The sequence below is a fragment of the Urtica dioica genome, chromosome 9 (assembly GCF_054948205.1).
Source record: "Urtica dioica subsp. dioica isolate 48M chromosome 9, U.dioica_male_clone48M_v1_H2, whole genome shotgun sequence".
In the NCBI taxonomy this organism is placed as follows: domain Eukaryota; kingdom Viridiplantae; phylum Streptophyta; class Magnoliopsida; order Rosales; family Urticaceae; genus Urtica; species Urtica dioica.
The window spans coordinates 29,079,369-29,096,909 of NC_142764.1; the positions used below are offsets into that span (position 1 = coordinate 29,079,369).

Below are 17,541 nucleotides of genomic sequence, written 5' to 3' on the forward strand. Positions count from 1 at the left end.
CAAGTGCTCGCAACGGTCAGAGGACACGATCTAGAAGATTTTCTTCTAAGTACTGGTGTTCCGATGAAGTTTGCTGAGCTCGGTGATGAAGAACTCGAGAGGATGAGTCATGAGTATCGACTTTGGCAGCGACAAGATCAGCTCCTTGTTTCATGGTTGTTTTCCTCGATGACTGAAGGTGTTCTAGCACGAATGGTGAAATGCGATTCAGCAGCTCAGGTATGGAGCACAATCCAGGTCTACTTTGCAGCTCAAATTCGAGCTAAGTTTTCACAATTCAAGTCTCAACTTCAGAGAACAAAGAAAAATGATCTCTCGATGAACGAGTATCTGTTGAAGATTAGGAAGCTCGTAGATCTACTGAACCTAGTTGGAAATGAAATTTCTGTCAAGGATCATGTCGAAGCCATTTGTGAAGGTCTATCTGAGGAATATGAGACCTTTGTGGTGTCTAGTTTGGCCACTTGCCTCACGGTCAGAGTTATGGTTACAATCAGCCTCATCGATTCCAGTCTCAACCTAACTTTGGAGGATACAGAGGATCTGGTTTTTCTCGAGGAAATTGATCATTTCGTAGTCGTGGTCGTGGCTATGGAAGATCATCCTCAACCAGACCTCAATGTCAGGTGTGTGGAAAGCTAGGCCATCTGGCTCTTGGATGTTTCTACATGTTTGATGAGTCCTTCAAAGGACCATCTCAACTTCAACAATCAGCTCCGAGTCAGTCCAGTGGTCTTGCACAGGGTCACTTAGCTGCTGTGACGCCTCAAGATGTTCAGAATTCTGATTGGCTCACTCAAGAGCAGCACTGGTACTATCCAGACTCAGACTGGTATCCTGATTCAGGTGCAACCAACCACGTCACGGTTGATCTGCACAATCTAGAGCTCAAGTCAGAGTACTGTAGTCCTGAGCAATTGCACGTTGGTGATGGTAAGGGCTTGTTGATTAAACATATTGGTCATTCTAAGTTCATGTCTCCTTATCAACATCACTCGCTTGATCTTATGACTTTGTTACATTGCCATAAATTACTAAAAACCTTCTTAGTGTCTCTAAGTTTTGTCGTTACAACAATGTGTTTTTTGAGTTTCATTCAGATTTCCAAGAATATTCTTTTGGAGAGACAGCTTAAGGATGGTTTATATGTGTTTGACAAGACTCAAGTTCGTCTTAGCAGTCCTCAAGTCTCAGAGTCTATCAAGTCTCAGTCTCAGCCTTATCCACAAATCTCTTCAACTCCACCAATTTCTGTCCATACTTGTAATAAAATCAGTTCCAAGTGTAGAGCCTTTATTTATGCGTCTGTACCTAAGTCTGAGTTGTTCAAACTGTGGCATTTCAGATTAGGCCACCCTGCCAGTAAAGTTGTACACAATATCATGTCTCAGTGTGATCTTCAAGTCTCTACAAACAATTTATCTGTTGAAAAATGCTCTGCTTGTTGCTTTGGAAAGATACACAAATTTCCTTATTTTCCATCCGATATTGTGTATACTTCTCCGCTTGAACTAGTGTTTACAGATCTTTGGGGTCCCTTTCCCACTGTCTAAAAAAATGGTTTTAGATATTACATGACATTTGTTGATGCCTACACTAGATACACGTGGATTTATTTTCTTAAAAACAAATCTGATGCGTTTGAGATATTCAAAAACTTCAAAGCCCAAGCTGAGTTGCAACATTCTGCCAAAATCAAATGTTTACAGTCTGATTGGGGAGGGGAGTATAGACCTTTCACAAAATTTCTTGAGTCTCTTGGGGTTATTCATAGAAAACCTTGTCCTCACGCTCATGAACAAAATGGTACGGTTGAGAGAAGACATAGACACATTGTAGAAAATGGTTTGACCTTACTTGCTCACTCATTCATGCCCTTCAGATATTTGGATTAAGCTTTCAAAACAGTTGTCTACCTGTACAATAGACTCCCAACAACAGTTCTCAGTGGATCCACCCCTTATGAGTCTCTTTTTCACAAAAGACCTGAGTACATTCATCTCAGAGTGTTTGGCTGTGTCTGCTATCCAAACACCCGTCCATACAATCAACATAAACTTGCCTTCCGGTCAACTTTGTGCGTTTTCCTAGGGGTCAGTCAAGATCATAAGGGTTATAAATGTCTAGACAAAACTGGAAGGGTCTATATTTCACGAGATGTGATATTTGATGAGTCTTTTTTCCCTTATTCTACAATTTTTACCTCTCAGTCACAATCCTCATCTCAGCCGGTTCATTATTCTCTTGGTCCATCCTTGTCAATTCCTGGTGTGTCGTCTGGTAGTGAGTCATGACCAATATGTTAAGTCAACTTGTTCTCCCACGTTACCATGCACTGATGTTGTTGATTCTCCACCTCAGTCTCATTCTGCAGGGGTACCACGTCCTTTGTTGGTTGAAACCAGACCAGAATCTGAGGGGGATGCTCTGCCTGCTGGGAATTCGAGTTCTCAACCAGGCCCAAATCTTCATCACATGACCACTCGAGCCAAGTCAGGTATCTTTAAACCCAAAGTGTTTGCTGTTGTTGTGGAACCAGCAAGTGTGTCAGAGGCAATGTCTAGTAGTCACTGGATATGTGCGATGTCTGATGAGTATCTGGCGCTTATGAGGAATGACATCTGGTACTTGACTGATCTTCCTGCTGATAGAAGGGCAATTGGAAGTAAGTGGATATTCAAACTAAAGCAAAATGCAGATGGGACACTTAACAGATACAAGGCTCGTTTGGTGGCTCAGGGATACAGTCAAACTCCAGGTTTTGACTATAACGAAATCTTCAGTCCGGTAGCCAAACATGTCACAATCAGGGTGATTCTCACTCTAGCCTTGTCAAAGTCATGGCCGGTTAGGCAAGTGGATGTGAACAATGCATTTTTAAATGGCGAGTTGGATGAGGAGGTTTATATGGCTCAACCTCAGGGATTTGTTGACCCTCAATATCCAACTCGAGTGTGTCGTTTGAAAAAGGCAATCTATGGCTTGAAACAGGCACCTCGTGCATGGTTTGGGAAGTTGAATTCAGCATTGTCTAATATGGGCTTTGTGGCTTCTAAACCTGATCCATCTTTGTTCATCAAGTCTTCAGCTACATCACAAGTCTTCATTGTGGTGTATGTGGACGATATACTTGTAACTGGGAGTGGTTCATCTGAGGTAGAATTGGTAATTCGTCAATTGAGTGCTGCATTCTCTCTGGAAGATTTGGGACTTCTTGACTACTTTCTTGGCATCTAAGTCATCTCAACTGACTCGGGTCTTCTCCTATGTCAAACTAAGTATATTCAAGATCTGCTTGGGCGAGCCAAGATGCAATTTGCCAGGTCTTGTAATACCCTTATGACTAGTGGTCTTAAACTGACAGCTTTTGGTAGTGATAGTGTCAGTGATACTCAGTTGTATCGCAATATTGTTGGGGCACTTCAGTATGTCACTATCACCAGGCCTGAACTTGCTTACTCAGTCCACAAAGTGTGTCAATTCATGCACGCTCCTCTTCAGTCTCACTGGGTGGCTATGAAGAGAATTCTGAGATATCTTGCAGGCACGTTAGACTATGGTCTGCATATCACAAATGCCTCGCATTTTGATGTCACATCGTTCAGTGACGCTGATCGAGGCTCGGACACTGAAGATAGAAGGTCAGTTTCAGGTCATTGTGTCTTTCTTAGAGGAAATCTGGTGTCATGGAAGTCCAAAAAGCAGCACACTTTTTCTTGTTCCTCTGTTGAGGCTGAATTTCGTAGCCTAGCTTGGGTTGTTGCTGAGGTCACGTGGTTGTCTGCCCTCATCTCTGAGCTTCGTCTTCCTCAATCACATGTCCCTGATGTGTGGTGTGACAATCTCAGCACTGTGATGTTGTCAGCGAACCCTGTTCTCCATGCGCGTACTAAGCATGTTGAGATGGACTTGTATTTTGTTCGTGATAAGGTGGCGCATGGACTTCTTCGAGTCAAGCATGTTCCTTCCTGTGATCAAGTGGCTGATGTTCTGACAAAGGCTATTTCAAGCTCCAAGTTTCTGATACTGCGCAGCAATCTCAAAGTTGAAAGTCTCTCTAACTTGAGCTTGAGGTGGGCTATTAAGGAGCGGTCTTAGTTTAGTCAGCCACGTGTCTTGTTCTTACTGGTTATTGTATTTTCTCCTTTGTCTAGTAGACTATAAATACTCCGTGTCAATCGTGTATCATTCAGCTTGATTCAAATATATTGAGAACCGCCCAAATTCTCTCTTTCTCTCTCTATCTCAAAATCCTTTCAAGCCTAACTAATATCAATATATTTGGATCAAACACAGTTATAATTTTATCCTTAAAGAATCTCCATGAGAGAGAGAGAGAGTAACGAAATAAAATACAATATTATTAAATTTAATTTTTAAAATAAATTGTCATCTAATTAATGTTTAAACTAAACTTTATTAAAGGGCTTGATTGTTCATTTTACTACATTAATAATAAACAGTGAGTAATTCACAATTACTAACTAAATGTTAATTATATATATTATTTTTTATGTTTTATTAGGGGTTAGGGCTACTAGGCTAAGTACCCTTTCTCTATAGTTAATTGAAGCACAATGACGAGACGTAATAAATTTTTGTGCGTGTTTTATTATCCTCAGGTTGCTACTTGGGTTACTTTCACATCCTTGTGTGGACTGAATATAAAAGAAAATTAGACATAATATTACAATAAAATAAACAGAAATTGCCTCGACTATCACCCACTATTTGATAAGTTTTTTAAATTTTTAACTAAAAGCTTAATTTGATAAAAAAAAAAAATACTAGTAAACCACTTGTACAAATACAATTTTACCTTCAACACGATGTCAACAATTACATCTATTGTTGACATCTGTGAGCTTTAGGTTCTCTGTTTGTTGACATAGATGTCGACAATCGACATCTATTGTTGACATAATGCAACAATTGACATAAATTGTTAAGGGTAAAATTGAATTTGTACAAGTTACTTAATAGTATTTTTGGCTAAATTAAATTTTTAGTGGAAAGTTGTAAAAAACTTATCAAATGGTGATAGTCGATGCAATTTCTCTAAAATCAAGTCTTGATTTTGGACATTTTTATCTAAAATAACTATATGATAATATTTTAAGATGATATTATCATAAATTAGATTAAATTGTGACGATATCGTCATTAAAGTGTCCAAAATTGAGTGACTTGATTTTTAAGAGAAAGGTAGATATTAATAATATTCATGTCCTATTCTAAGCTAAAAGTTGTGTGGGCCGAAACCATGTGCACACAATACCACAAAGTGCGCCAGAATATATATGAGAAGTTCCACAGATCCTTCGTTTGAAAATGGTAATTCTTTGAACACCTCTAATTTTCCAAAATTATATTTATACCTCGTATTTTTGTATTTTCAGATGATTTTACCGATATTTTTAATGAGAAGCGGAAGAAAGTGCTTTCAGAATAAGTATGAGAACCGTCATATTCTCGAAAAGAGTATTTATAATGAGGCGGCACAAGTAATTCCAAAGAATTATATAGAGCTTGCGTATATATCAAAGCCCATGTTTTCCCACCATATTTATGTTTCAATGCATAATAATGAATTGATAGCAATTTCCTTGTACTAATTTTAATTTTCGACGACAACTCTTCAAATAGGGTTGTGCAACAGTAGATAAGTATGAAGAATATGACATATTTGAAATGGTCAAATGTATGAAATCTTGATTTAAGCTTGTATCTATTTATATTCTCCCCATATTTCTTTTTTTGTTTTTGGTGAGCTAGCTATTTGTCGTTTAAACACTTTCCATTTAACATGACAAAGTTTATGAACTTATACTTAACTAAGTCCTAGTTTTGAAGTTATTTCTCCCTCTTTGTTTTTTATTTATTTATTTATTTTTTTATAAACATGATACATTCATCTATTGTCTTGTACTTTCTTTTTCTTGAAAAAATAAAACAAAACGTCTTTTGCAATAATGACCATTATTTATTTTCTAATTCTAATTTTATTTTTAATTTGTTCACTTTTTTAATTTTTTTAGTTTGGTCATTTCCAGCACCTTTAAAAATTATGCTAATACCCTCAATGAAAAAAATTGCATGTTTCAAGATTTATTGTACTATTTTTTAATGTGTATTTAAACATATTATTAATAATTTCATAAATATAGTTCTAAAATAATTGACAAGTATTTAACTGGAGTTTCGGGAATATTTTAAATATTTCATAAAATACTCGATGATATTATAAAAGTGCGCATTACAAATTATAAATTAGTTATTAGTTTGCATCATGCCAATTTTTTTGGATTGAAAAACACCACTATTTTTGCAGAGGAGTTACAAAAATGCTTAAAATCAAACATTGAGACTTGAGAGGACGTTTATAAGAAAAGAAAAAAAAAACATTGAGAGGACATAATGCAAAAAAGAAAGAAATTACGACTGAAATGCTGGTACGTACAGAACAAATAAATTTATAAACCACTGATTAATTTGGTATATATCTATATAGCATATGACTAGTTGTCGTTATGGATAATTGCTGGATGCGATTTCTCAACGGTTTTATTAAAGTAATTCGTTATCCAGTTCAAGACGTTATGTAAGAAGAATACAACAAATTAAACGACAAATTGATCATGTCCTACTTCTCAAAATTAGAGTAAATATGGTGGTTGAACTTGAAATGCTTTGACAGAATACTTCTTTTATTTATTTATTATTTATTATTGCTTTTATTTTCTAGTTATAACAATTTAACCCCAATACGATTATGTTTTTCTTTCTCTCTTTATTTTCTCATATAAATTGCTTTATAATTTTTTTTTTGTGTCACATGTTTGCGTTTATTTCGCATTCCCTTATCCTTTGATACCATGTTCCGGAATTATTATATATTCGATACCATGATCGACGTGATCGTCTCACGTGATATATAATAGAAACTTTTATTCGCTTTTAAAGTATATATTTTAATTCTTAGGAGAGAGAGAACATTTTTTTAAAACTATTTACGCGGGCCTCTCTTATATATTTCGTCCATTTGCTTTTACCATATAAAAGTCTTCTCTTTTGTTTCTTGTGCCTGTTTTCTTTCACGCCTCAAATTTAGCACCACTAGATGCCATATCTCGTATGATAATAATAATAAAAAAGAAGAAGAAGAAGAAAAAAGATGCCATATCTCGAACCGCTACAAATGCAATCGGAAATTTTCATATTGAAAAAATAAAAACTAATCGCATAACACAAACTTGTTTTGAATCAACCAAATCACTATGACGTTGTTAATACTAATCATACCCAACACTTGTATACATAATTATCTATGTTTTGCTTATGAGTGACTCCATGTGCCTAAATCAACAACGAGAGTAAAATGGTAAAATGGTCATGTTTGTTGTGATATTTCTAGTCACGTAAGTGTGCGTATCCATCATATAATATAGTGATGAAGTATAGATATCGATCTCACAATAATTAATCTAATAGTAATAACAATTAATTAACATAACCAATATCACGGATTGAATCAAAAGTAATTAAAATCGGATTTAAAAATAAACTAATTAAATTAAAAGACAATAAGCAATAAAACACGAAAAATCAAGTATAGAAAAATGTCAGGCCTACAACTTCATCGAAATCAGTTGAAATTTTGGACACGAATCAAACAAGCCTACTTCTATGCTAACTCTCTCGAGTGAATAACGAACTTATGCAATCATCGTACTATTATCCTCCTAACATAATCATATTATAGAAATTATAAGCATTACGAACAATAATTCAAACAATTACACAATTGCATATAGTTTTATATACTAACCTAAATCAGACATGATTATTCAAATAAAAGCACGATAATTAACTTCTCTCTCTAAGCAAACGATCATAGAGATCAATAAACTTGGGGCTAGATAGTAGCCCCAATAAAAATTTAGTGCATTATTAAAAATATGAAAGCAAACACAATAAACAAAGACATAACTAAATAGATGTTGTCGGTTGTTTTTGGAAAACCGAAAATAATAAATTCGTCGCGACTTGCGACGAATTTCGATAAAAAAGCCCAACGGGTCAGGACCAAAAAAACCCCATTATGAGACCAAATAAGTCAAAAGCCCATCCGAAGTAGGCCCAAGCCGAGCTCACGCTCAACGACTGTGCGCGTCGCGCAAACAAAGGCACGCCCCGTGTTAGTACGGTGAATAATGCCATCTGCACGCCACACACACGGCGCGTCGCACCAACTGTCTGCGCGCCACGCCTACGCCCTAAAAGGGCTGCGCACCTTGTCCTCATCTCCTATAAATAGACTCTCTCACCCAGAAGAAAAAAAGCAGACAATCACAATTAATTTTAAACTCTCTCTGCTCAACGTTCTCTCTTTTCTTAGGAAACCGCGAAGAACAACTCACTTCCCGCATGAAGTCGAGCAAAAAACGAAATCACTTTCGGCGTGGAGTCGACTTTCGGCGTGGAGTCGAGAGAAGAGAAAACTCACTCCCGATGTAGAGTCGAGAGAAAAACAAACTCTCTTCCGGTGTGAAGTTAAACAAATAGCAACCACCACCACTCGTAATCCCACCAAAGCAAGACACGTGATCAAGTCCGTCTACGCCAAAGTCTAATAGAAAAAACGCATTAACATATGGTTTTAGCTAGACGTTGTTTTTCTTGTGCATCCGGGTCTGGTCATATAGGATGGCTAGCTCTAAAATCATTATTTTTTAAAATAAATTTAATTTTCATTGTTTAGGTATACATAATTTTTTGTAAGTCTAAAATACATTGACCACATATAACGCTGAACACCTATGTAAGACTTAATTCCTCTCCCCCCAAGTTGCACAAACTTCCACAATTTGTCATGTCATATGCTATTTTATTTAATTTTCACCCAACGTCTTTTTCGCCAATAACGAATTAAAGAGTAGACATAAAACTGTAATAATAATAATAATATTTTTAGGAATTCCAAAAGAGAGGGACGAGGTCGTCTACGTTATGGACAAAAACAAAACAACGAAAAAATAAGATCCACGCATAGAAAAGAGTCACATATCAATATACATATAAAAAGTGAAAAGCGTTTTATTTTTATTTTTAACTTTTTTTTTTCTGTTGCAGAATCTTTTCCTAGAATAATCAAACACGTAATATACACGGGTGAGAGACTTTCAGGCGTGCTTAGTTGATAGACACGAATGATCTCATTGTTTGAGTAAAGCCAACGACTTTGGTTGAGGGATAGATAAAGATCGGTGGTAGCTGGGTTTTTCATTTCATTTTTCTCATGCGTCTAATAATAAGAGGGCTTTCGAATAAGTTATAGTGAGAATTTCAGAATTCGGGTTAGGTGGGTCAGAATTGGGAGTACATACCATACAGGCTATATATATGTTTTTATTTATTTAAACCGTAGCACAAACAAAGAAGTGGGTTCGTGTGTGAGGGGTTTTGGCGAAATGGGTTCGAGAGCAATGCTTGCGAAGAGGGCTTTGGAGACAGAGACGCCTGTGATGGTCGAGGTAATTTTCCTCTTCTAATCTCTGTAATCATTTGGTCAAGTTGGGTATCTGAAGTTTTGGAGATTCGATAATTTGTATTGCAGATTCAAGAATTGATACGTGGAGCTAAAAAAAACACCGTGTCTTTGGCTCAGGTCTGTTTTGTGTCTTTCTTACTTTCAGTATATTATTTGTTTATTTTTGTATCGTTAGCTTTCCAATGGCTAAAAGCATTATGGGGTTTTTGGAGTTGAGTGTTTGTGGATTCTCACATTGCTTTGTATTTGAGACCCGTGCTTCTTGTTCTGTGTTGATCTGTTAATGGCACTTTGGGATTTGATTAATAGAAAGTTTTGATGTTGATTCGTTTATCGACTGATATATGTATACATGTAAATAAATAAATAAATAAAGGGAGTGGTGTATTGGCAACCACCGGAAGAGGCGTTGAACAAGGTTAAGGAGCTCGTGTGGGACCCGTCGGTGAGCAAGTACGGCGCCGATGAAGGTCTTCCTGAACTCAGAACAGCTCTGCTTCATAAGGTCTCCCACTTTTTATTTTTATTTTTTTTTATTTTTATTTCTATCAATGCAGTTTCGGCTTATTCACCGAAAGGATTCAATGAATTAAGAGGTATTAGGTTATGGCTTTGTTATAAATGGCAAGACTCAAGCTCGGATTTTTTCGATGGCTTATTTTATATCTTCCAAGCCTCTGTTACACAACTTTGGATTCCTGAAACTAACTTGTTTTTAAAGGAAATTCACTGGATTAGTTTCCCATCTCTTTTCTTTTTTTCTTTTAATAACTTAATTGATTTCCTTTTTATTTCGTTATTGATCTTGCAGTTGCGCGAAGAAAATAAGCTGTTGAAATCTTCCGTGATGGTCACTGCTGGTGCGAATCAGGTGACGATAATGAAACACATTATTAAATGCCTTTTTATATTTTATTATTTAACATTATTAGAGAACTCGAAATGCAGGCATTTGTGAACCTTGTTTTGACGTTATGCGACGCGGGGGATTCGGTGGTGATGTTCGCGCCGTACTACTTCAACTCCTACATGTCTTTTCAGATGACAGGTGTCACCAATATACTGGTCGGCCCGGGCGACCCGGAAACGCTTTACCCTGATGCTGGTCAGTCAGTGAGACCTTTCGAAATCCTCCTTGGAAATGGATGTCGTTTATTCATGCGTTTTTTTTACTCTGATATTCAGATTGGTTAGAGAAGACACTTTTGGAAACTAAACCTGTGCCGAAACTGGTTAATGTTGTTAATCCCGGGAACCCGAGCGGAACCTATATCCCCGAGCCTCTTCTCAAGGTCCGTCTCTCTCTGTTAAAAATTTATCATAACAAAGTAGATATTGGATGACTAAAATTGTTGAAATAAAAGTTTGAGGGCCAAACTGCAAAAAATCCCAAACGATTGTTTCTGACGAAGGACAATCGTTTCGGCTTTCTTTTGGTGATGTTCAACAGCGGATCTCAGACCTGTGTCGAAAAGCTGGCTCTTGGCTTGTCGTAGATAATACATACGAGTAAGTCAACGTCGTTGTTCCTTACGAGTGCCACGCCTTTTCTTCGCGCAAATTTATTAATTTATTTTCTTCTTCAGGTATTTCATGTACGACGGTTTGAAGCACACATGCTTGGAAGGGAATCACATAGTAAACGTCTTCTCGTTCTCGAAAGCCTACGGAATGATGGGATGGCGCGTCGGATACGTAAGCAAACTATCCCTCAAAAATATACTTTTACCTTTTTTTTAAAAAAAAAAAAACCTCGCAAGTTTCAAGAAAATCGATTAATATTAAAGGTCTTATAGCTAAATAGTCGATAGAAATTAATGGATTCTTAAAATAGCTAAAACTTATCTTAAATGAATGAAATAGCAAAAAATGTGCAAGCACCGAGTTTAAAATATATTTTTGGGAAAATGACACATATACCTGGGTGTTTTAGTGAAATGTCGAATTTAACCTTTGGTTTTCAAAATGTCGAGTTCATACATTATGCTTAACTAAAATGACGAAATTGTACATTGAAATAGACAACAATGCTACGAATATTCTTTTTATTGACTTTTCATTGACATTTACTCTAATAATTATATGTAAACACCAACTATTTTCATTCATTCACGCCATATATGTGATTTATTTCAAGGTATAATTTCATAGTACCGTTGTTTATTTCAAGGTATAATGTCGTCATTTTAGTTAAATAGAGGGTATGAACTCGACATTTTTTTAAAACCAAAGGTCAAACTCGACATTTCACTAAAAAACGAGGTCAAACGAATGATATGATCAGATCGCGTATCCGTCGGAGGTGGAGGAATTCGGGCCCCAGCTGCTGAAAGTCCAAGACAACATCCCGATATGCGCGTCGATAATATCGCAGCACCTGGCTTTGTACTCGCTGGAGGCGGGCCCCGCGTGGGTGAAGGAGCGGGTCAAAGACCTGGTCAAGAACCGGGAGATCTTGCTGGAGGCTCTGTCCCCTCTGGGGAGAGAGAACGTGAGGGGCGGGGAAGGAGCTATATACCTCTGGGCAAAGCTTCCGGAAGAATTCCCCGACGACTTCGAGGTCGTGCGTTGGCTTCTACGCCGCCACGGCGTCGTTCTCATCCCCGGGACCGCCTCGGGCTGCCCCGGAAACCTCCGCGTCTCCTTCGGGGGTCTCGTCGAGGAACATTGCAGAGCCGCCGCGGCCCGCCTCCGCACCGGGCTCGATGAGCTCGTCAGAGACGGAATGCTTCAGTGAAAAAAAAAATTAATAATAATAATAATGAATAACGAGATTTAATTTTTTTTTTCTTCTATTTCTTTTGAAACACATTTGATATGTTTCACATCAAGTGTAGTTTCAAGGCTATTTACCAGTTTGTATGCTATGAATGAACATGTAAAGCTGGTTAATTGGTGGGGTTTTTTTTTTTTTTTTTTTTCCACAGTTGAATAAATTTAGGGATCTTGATATATCATATATGATAATTCTGCTGTAAAGGAAAACAAAAAGTTTGTAAATTTAGTGACATGATGAGATATCTAGATGTAAACTCAAAAAGGGATTAACAAAAGAAAGTTTGGATGAGGAAATCAAACTATCTAAGAGATCAAGAAGAGTCATCTAAGATTTGAATCACGCCTTACGGTTAAAGGAAATTGGACATCAATGATGTCTTTTCTTTTTTAATTCAACCGATTTTTTCTTCTTTCACATATTATGCTAAACGGGGCATTATAAAAATTGTCACAAAATTTTGTAAATTTGTTGCAAATCCCCTTTTTTTAATGATAAACTAAGATTTCGAGGTCGTGCGTTGGCTTCTAATCGCAATAATATCGTGTCTAAATTTTGTATGCGAACATAGTATTCAAGCTGTATATAATCAATATTTTTAATCTATAAATTAAAAATTTATTTATTCACTATTTTGAAAACGTTGGCACTTTAATTTTCCAGAATAAATATGCAAGAGAGTTAGGGTGGGCCCACTTCATGTTTTAAATGGGCTCACTTTGGGTTTTAAATGTGGTCCATAATGGGCCCACAATTTGAAACAGAACAACCAGCTAGATCCAACAACAATCAAATAATAACCCGCCTAATCACATGCCACGTCATACCAATTTGGTACATCGGAGATTTCGGAAGAACCTAAGGGTAGCATCGTCATTTTCGAGCCTCTCCTCTCGAAATCGTTTAAACGTCGCCGTCCGAGCCCTGTTCTTCATCATCAGCTCAGCTCTACAGAGAGAGAGAGAGAGAGGACAAAAACCAGAGTTTGTAGAATAGATAGAGATCCTTTTTTTCTTTCACATGAACTGAAGATTGTAGCGACTTAGGGTTTCTAGAGAGTGAGACAATGGCAATCGCTTCGCTTTCGGGGCTTCAAGACCACCTGAAATTAGCGAGGGAATATGCTCTCGAAGGCCTTTACGACACTTCCATTATCTTCTTCGACGGGGCTATTGCTCAGATCAACAAGTACATTTCTCCATTTCTCTCTTCTTACCATTGTTCCTTCATGTTCTTAGTAATTTGAGGTTTGTTTTTTTTGGTGATTTGGTAAATGCGGTTGTTGTTGATTGGTTCTAGGGTTGTTTGTCTCCTTAAGGTTGATTTTTTTTTATGTCTTTTGAATGTACGACACAGTAAGTCCATAGGGTCGCTATAATTTGTATGATCTGATAGTCAATTTTCGACTGAGACGGTGAATCTGTCGATTTACGAGCTCTGTACATGACAACAAGCATGAAGTAAAAGACAGTGAAAAGTGAAGATCTTTGAGGAGAAATGCTTGTTCACGAAGATGGTTAATGGTCTATATGGGATAATATCTTAATATTTATGTATTTCGGTTGTTCTAGCTTGTTATCCTCTTGACTTCATATGGACTATTCCAATTGAGTTAAAATAACTCCTTTAACTCTAGCAAATTAAGCAAAATAAAAAGAAATTTTCTGAGGTGAAAGTGCCTTTCAAGAACATAATTTCTCGGTGCTTTCTCTGACCGTGACAAGCAAAATTTCACGAGTTCTTATAATCCGCGTGTCTGTCTTAGGCACCTGAATACGCTGGACGACCCGTTGATTCGCTCAAAATGGATGAACGTGAAGAAATCCCTTTCCGAGGAAACCGAAGTTGTAAAGCAATTAGACGCGGAGAGAAGGGCTTTCAAGGAAGTTCCGACGGGTCGGCGTGCCGCTTCGCCTCCCATAAACACTAAGTCTTCGTTTGTGTTTCAGCCGATGGATGAGTACCCGACTTCTTCGGCCGGGTCAATGGACGATCCCGATGTTTGGAGACCGCCGAGCCGGGACTCGAGCCGGAGGGCTGGTAGGGCCGGTCCACCTGGCACAAGGAAATCACCTCAAGAAGGAAGTTGGGGGTCCCGCGGCGGCTCTACCCGAGTGCCTCCAAGTGCTCGCGGCGGTGCAAAATCTGGTGTGTCGAGCAAGGTCAACTCGGGAGTCAGAACATCGAGCACTGGGAAGAAAAGCAGCGGCTACGGAAAATCCAACAAGGGAGATTCGGCAGTGAGTTCGACGATCAGGGTTTTCCCTTTCTGTCTCTCTTTAATCTTTATTTGTTGGTTCTCATCATTGGAATTCTTTTTTTGTTATTTGGATTTTCTCAGAATGGTGATGGTGAAGGTGAAGATGGGAAGGCGAAGAAGAGAGAGTATGATGGCCCTGATGCTGATTTGGCCGCGATGCTCGAGAGGGATGTTTTAGACTCGAGTCCAGGGGTGAGATGGGACGACGTTGCTGGCCTCGCTGAAGCAAAAAGGCTACTCGAGGAAGCTGTTGTGCTTCCTTTGTGGATGCCAGAGTATTTCCAGGTATTTATAGATATTCATACGCTATCTTATTTAAAAAATCAGAGGTCTGTTATCTTAAAATGTTGTGTATTGGTTGAGTGAAACTCTCTTTGGGTGATGAGAACATGCCAATTGGCATATGTTTTTTTTTTCTTCTTCGTTATTATCATGTAACACAGCATTGGAAACAAAGACGGTCTTCTTTGGCTCCTTTGTATGTGACTAATGTTTAATTTTCGGCAGTAACTGATAGACCTGGAATACGTCATTTAGGTTGCGGGAAGAGCTGTCATGTTTATCATTTTTTGTTTCTCAATAAAGTGTAACTGATAGTGTAATCGGAGGGAATTGGTTCATAATATCTTGGACAGTGGACCTAATTTGTCAATAAAGTTAGTGATTTATGTTCTTAATCATCTGGTCCTATCAGTGACACGATATACACTGATTTATAGATTGTTTGAACCGATGCGGAATGTGTGAAATATGAATTAGCAAAAGCTTAAATTTTAGCAACAGATAGTGATTTGAAACCGAATGTTACCCTTTTGTAAAAGGGTAACTATGCTCTAATGCATTTCTGAAAATTTGTTCATTGGGGGTTCCAGGGAATTAGGAGACCATGGAAAGGTGTGCTTATGTTTGGCCCTCCTGGAACCGGGAAGACATTACTTGCCAAAGCTGTCGCGACAGAGTGTGGAACGACATTTTTCAATGTCTCCTCCGCTACATTGGCTTCAAAATGGCGTGGTGAGAGCGAGCGTATGGTTCGGTGCTTGTTTGATCTTGCAAGAGCTTATGCCCCAAGTACAATCTTTATCGATGAGATCGATTCTCTCTGCAACTCCCGAGGGTAAAAACTAGAATCTCTCTCCTTCTCTCTCTCTCTCTCTCTGTCTCTCAAATCGGTTCTTAATGGTTCTGTTCGAGTCTGAACTTTTTATTTGGGTTCGGAATATGCAATTGAAACCATCATTATATTTTACAGAGCTTCAGGAGAGCACGAGTCATCTAGAAGAGTGAAATCGGAGCTCCTAGTTCAGGTTGACGGTGTGAACAATACTGGCACAAATGAAGATGGAAGCCGTAAAATAGTGATGGTTTTGGCAGCTACTAACTTCCCTTGGGACATAGATGAAGCCTTAAGGTTGGTTTTTGTTTTCCTTATTCAGGCATTTATCTTAAATTTGGGATTAATTTGTGCATAATAATCTCAACTTATTTGTAATCCATTTGCAGGAGGAGGCTGGAAAAGAGAATATACATCCCTCTTCCAAATTTTGAGAGCCGTAAAGATCTCATTCGGATCAATTTGAAAACTGTTGAGGTAAGCATGTTTTCGATATGTATATATCCCTATGTAGATTATTCTAAAGAGGAGCGAATAGATTATCTTTTTGTTTTTAATTTTTTTTTCTTTTTAGGTGGCCGATGATGTGAACATTGAAGATGTGGCTCGCCGGACCGATGGATACAGTGGTGACGATCTGACGAATGTTTGCCGGGACGCTTCGCTGAATGGGATGAGGAGGAAAATAGCTGGAAAGACCCGAGATGAGATCAAGAACATGTCCAAGGATAATATCTCCATTGACCCGGTTGCCATGTGTGACTTCGAGGAAGCCTTGAAGAAGGTCCAGCGAAGTGTTTCTCAATCAGATATCGAACGCCACGAGAAATGGTTCGCAGAGTTTGGTTCGGGTTAGACCCAGTAATATGAAAAGACAGTTTAATTGAATATATATTCTTTTCCTTTCATCTTTGCTGATATTGTGTCTCCACTAATCGTGTTGATTGATTTTGTAGCCGAATTCGTTGGAAGGCTGTGTTGTGTTGTGTTGTTGTTTGTTGTGTATTTCTAACCAAATCATTCTTATTCATGGGATGTTAGTCATTTCTTGCGGTAGTCTACCATTTCTATTTTTTAGCAATATATCCGTAGTTGTAAAATTTAAAATGATTCATATATATATAAAAAATAATAAAAGAAAAAAAATGAATATATAAAAGCGCTCATAACAAAGAATGAAAATCTACTTTAAAAATTTTCTTCAATGTAACTTGAGTGACTGGCTTCTTTTCAGCATTATCATAGGCATACCACATATGATATGATATACAGAAATTCAACACGTACAAAAAAAAAAAAAAAAAAAAGAAAAGAAAGGAAGAAGTTGTATAGTTAATATTCTAACGTTGTATTAAATGTAGATGTGGGTCAATGAAACACGTCTTTCTGCTCTAACTTATTAAAATACGCTCTTCTTTTTACTTCTTCATTCATTTACCAAGCTTTAAAACCTTTTGCTCCCTCTCATCACTTACTTACGTAGTAAATGAAAAGAGGAAGGCTCGTATATGTGATGCCTTTTTATCTTCTTCTCGTCACGTACCTGGCTTTATTAGTCAACGCCACAACGAGTTCAACACCGTTGATGTCAAACCAAGGTACGTACGGAGCGATGATATATGTTGTCATTGTTTGTGGTTGGATTTAAAATGATCAGAATAGGGTGGTCTCGTAGATGGTGGCTGTGAAATGGTGGTTTGTGGGCATGGGAATTGCAAGGTTTCGAGTGATTCATTGCTTGGCTTTGATTGTGAATGTCATCCTGGTTGGACCAAGTTTCAGATTGGTCGTTTAGTTTTCCCTTCTTGTGTCATTCCAAACTGTGAGTCTCTCTCTCTCTC

General features: G+C 37.7%; 2 protein-coding genes and 1 pseudogene across 2 annotated transcripts; all 3 read left to right on the forward strand.

The window, feature by feature from the left end:
- Positions 1-3,339: 3,339 nt before the first annotated feature.
- LOC149386618 (secreted RxLR effector protein 161 pseudogene) lies at positions 3,340-4,098 on the forward strand (annotated as a pseudogene).
- Positions 4,099-9,140: 5,042 nt separating this feature from the next.
- LOC149386619 (Pyridoxal phosphate (PLP)-dependent transferases superfamily protein) lies at positions 9,141-12,471 on the forward strand. Its single transcript, XM_089626810.1, has 9 exons — positions 9,141-9,533; positions 9,617-9,667; positions 9,927-10,055; positions 10,362-10,421; positions 10,499-10,655; positions 10,736-10,842; positions 11,001-11,059; positions 11,137-11,245; positions 11,835-12,471. The coding sequence occupies exons 1-9, from the start codon at positions 9,471-9,473 to the stop codon at positions 12,285-12,287; spliced, it is 1,188 nt and encodes a 395-aa protein (XP_089482936.1). The 5' UTR covers positions 9,141-9,470; the 3' UTR covers positions 12,288-12,471.
- A 770-nt stretch (positions 12,472-13,241) lies between these two features.
- ERH3 (P-loop containing nucleoside triphosphate hydrolases superfamily protein) lies at positions 13,242-16,744 on the forward strand. Its single transcript, XM_089626805.1, has 7 exons — positions 13,242-13,514; positions 14,092-14,566; positions 14,668-14,871; positions 15,459-15,703; positions 15,839-15,997; positions 16,090-16,177; positions 16,275-16,744. Exons 1-7 carry the CDS (start codon positions 13,393-13,395, stop codon positions 16,554-16,556), a joined length of 1,575 nt encoding a protein of 524 aa, XP_089482931.1. The 5' UTR covers positions 13,242-13,392; the 3' UTR covers positions 16,557-16,744.
- Positions 16,745-17,541: the final 797 nt, after the last annotated feature.

What these genes read in the sequence shown, in the direction of transcription:
- LOC149386619 (XM_089626810.1), top strand. Translation starts at nt 9,471, where the DNA reads ATGGGTTCGAGAGCAATGCTTGCGAAGAGGGCTTTGGAGACAGAGACG. An exon ending in ACACCGTGTCTTTGGCTCAG is followed by an intron (nt 9,668 to 9,926) that starts GTCTGTTTTGTG and finishes AAATAAATAAAG; the next exon opens with GGAGTGGTGTATTGGCAACC. An exon ending in AACGCTTTACCCTGATGCTG is followed by an intron (nt 10,656 to 10,735) that starts GTCAGTCAGTGA and finishes TCTGATATTCAG; the next exon opens with ATTGGTTAGAGAAGACACTT.
- ERH3 (XM_089626805.1), top strand. Translation starts at nt 13,393, where the DNA reads ATGGCAATCGCTTCGCTTTCGGGGCTTCAAGACCACCTGAAATTAGCG. An exon ending in GACATAGATGAAGCCTTAAG is followed by an intron (nt 15,998 to 16,089) that starts GTTGGTTTTTGT and finishes ATCCATTTGCAG; the next exon opens with GAGGAGGCTGGAAAAGAGAA. An exon ending in TCAATTTGAAAACTGTTGAG is followed by an intron (nt 16,178 to 16,274) that starts GTAAGCATGTTT and finishes TTTTCTTTTTAG; the next exon opens with GTGGCCGATGATGTGAACAT.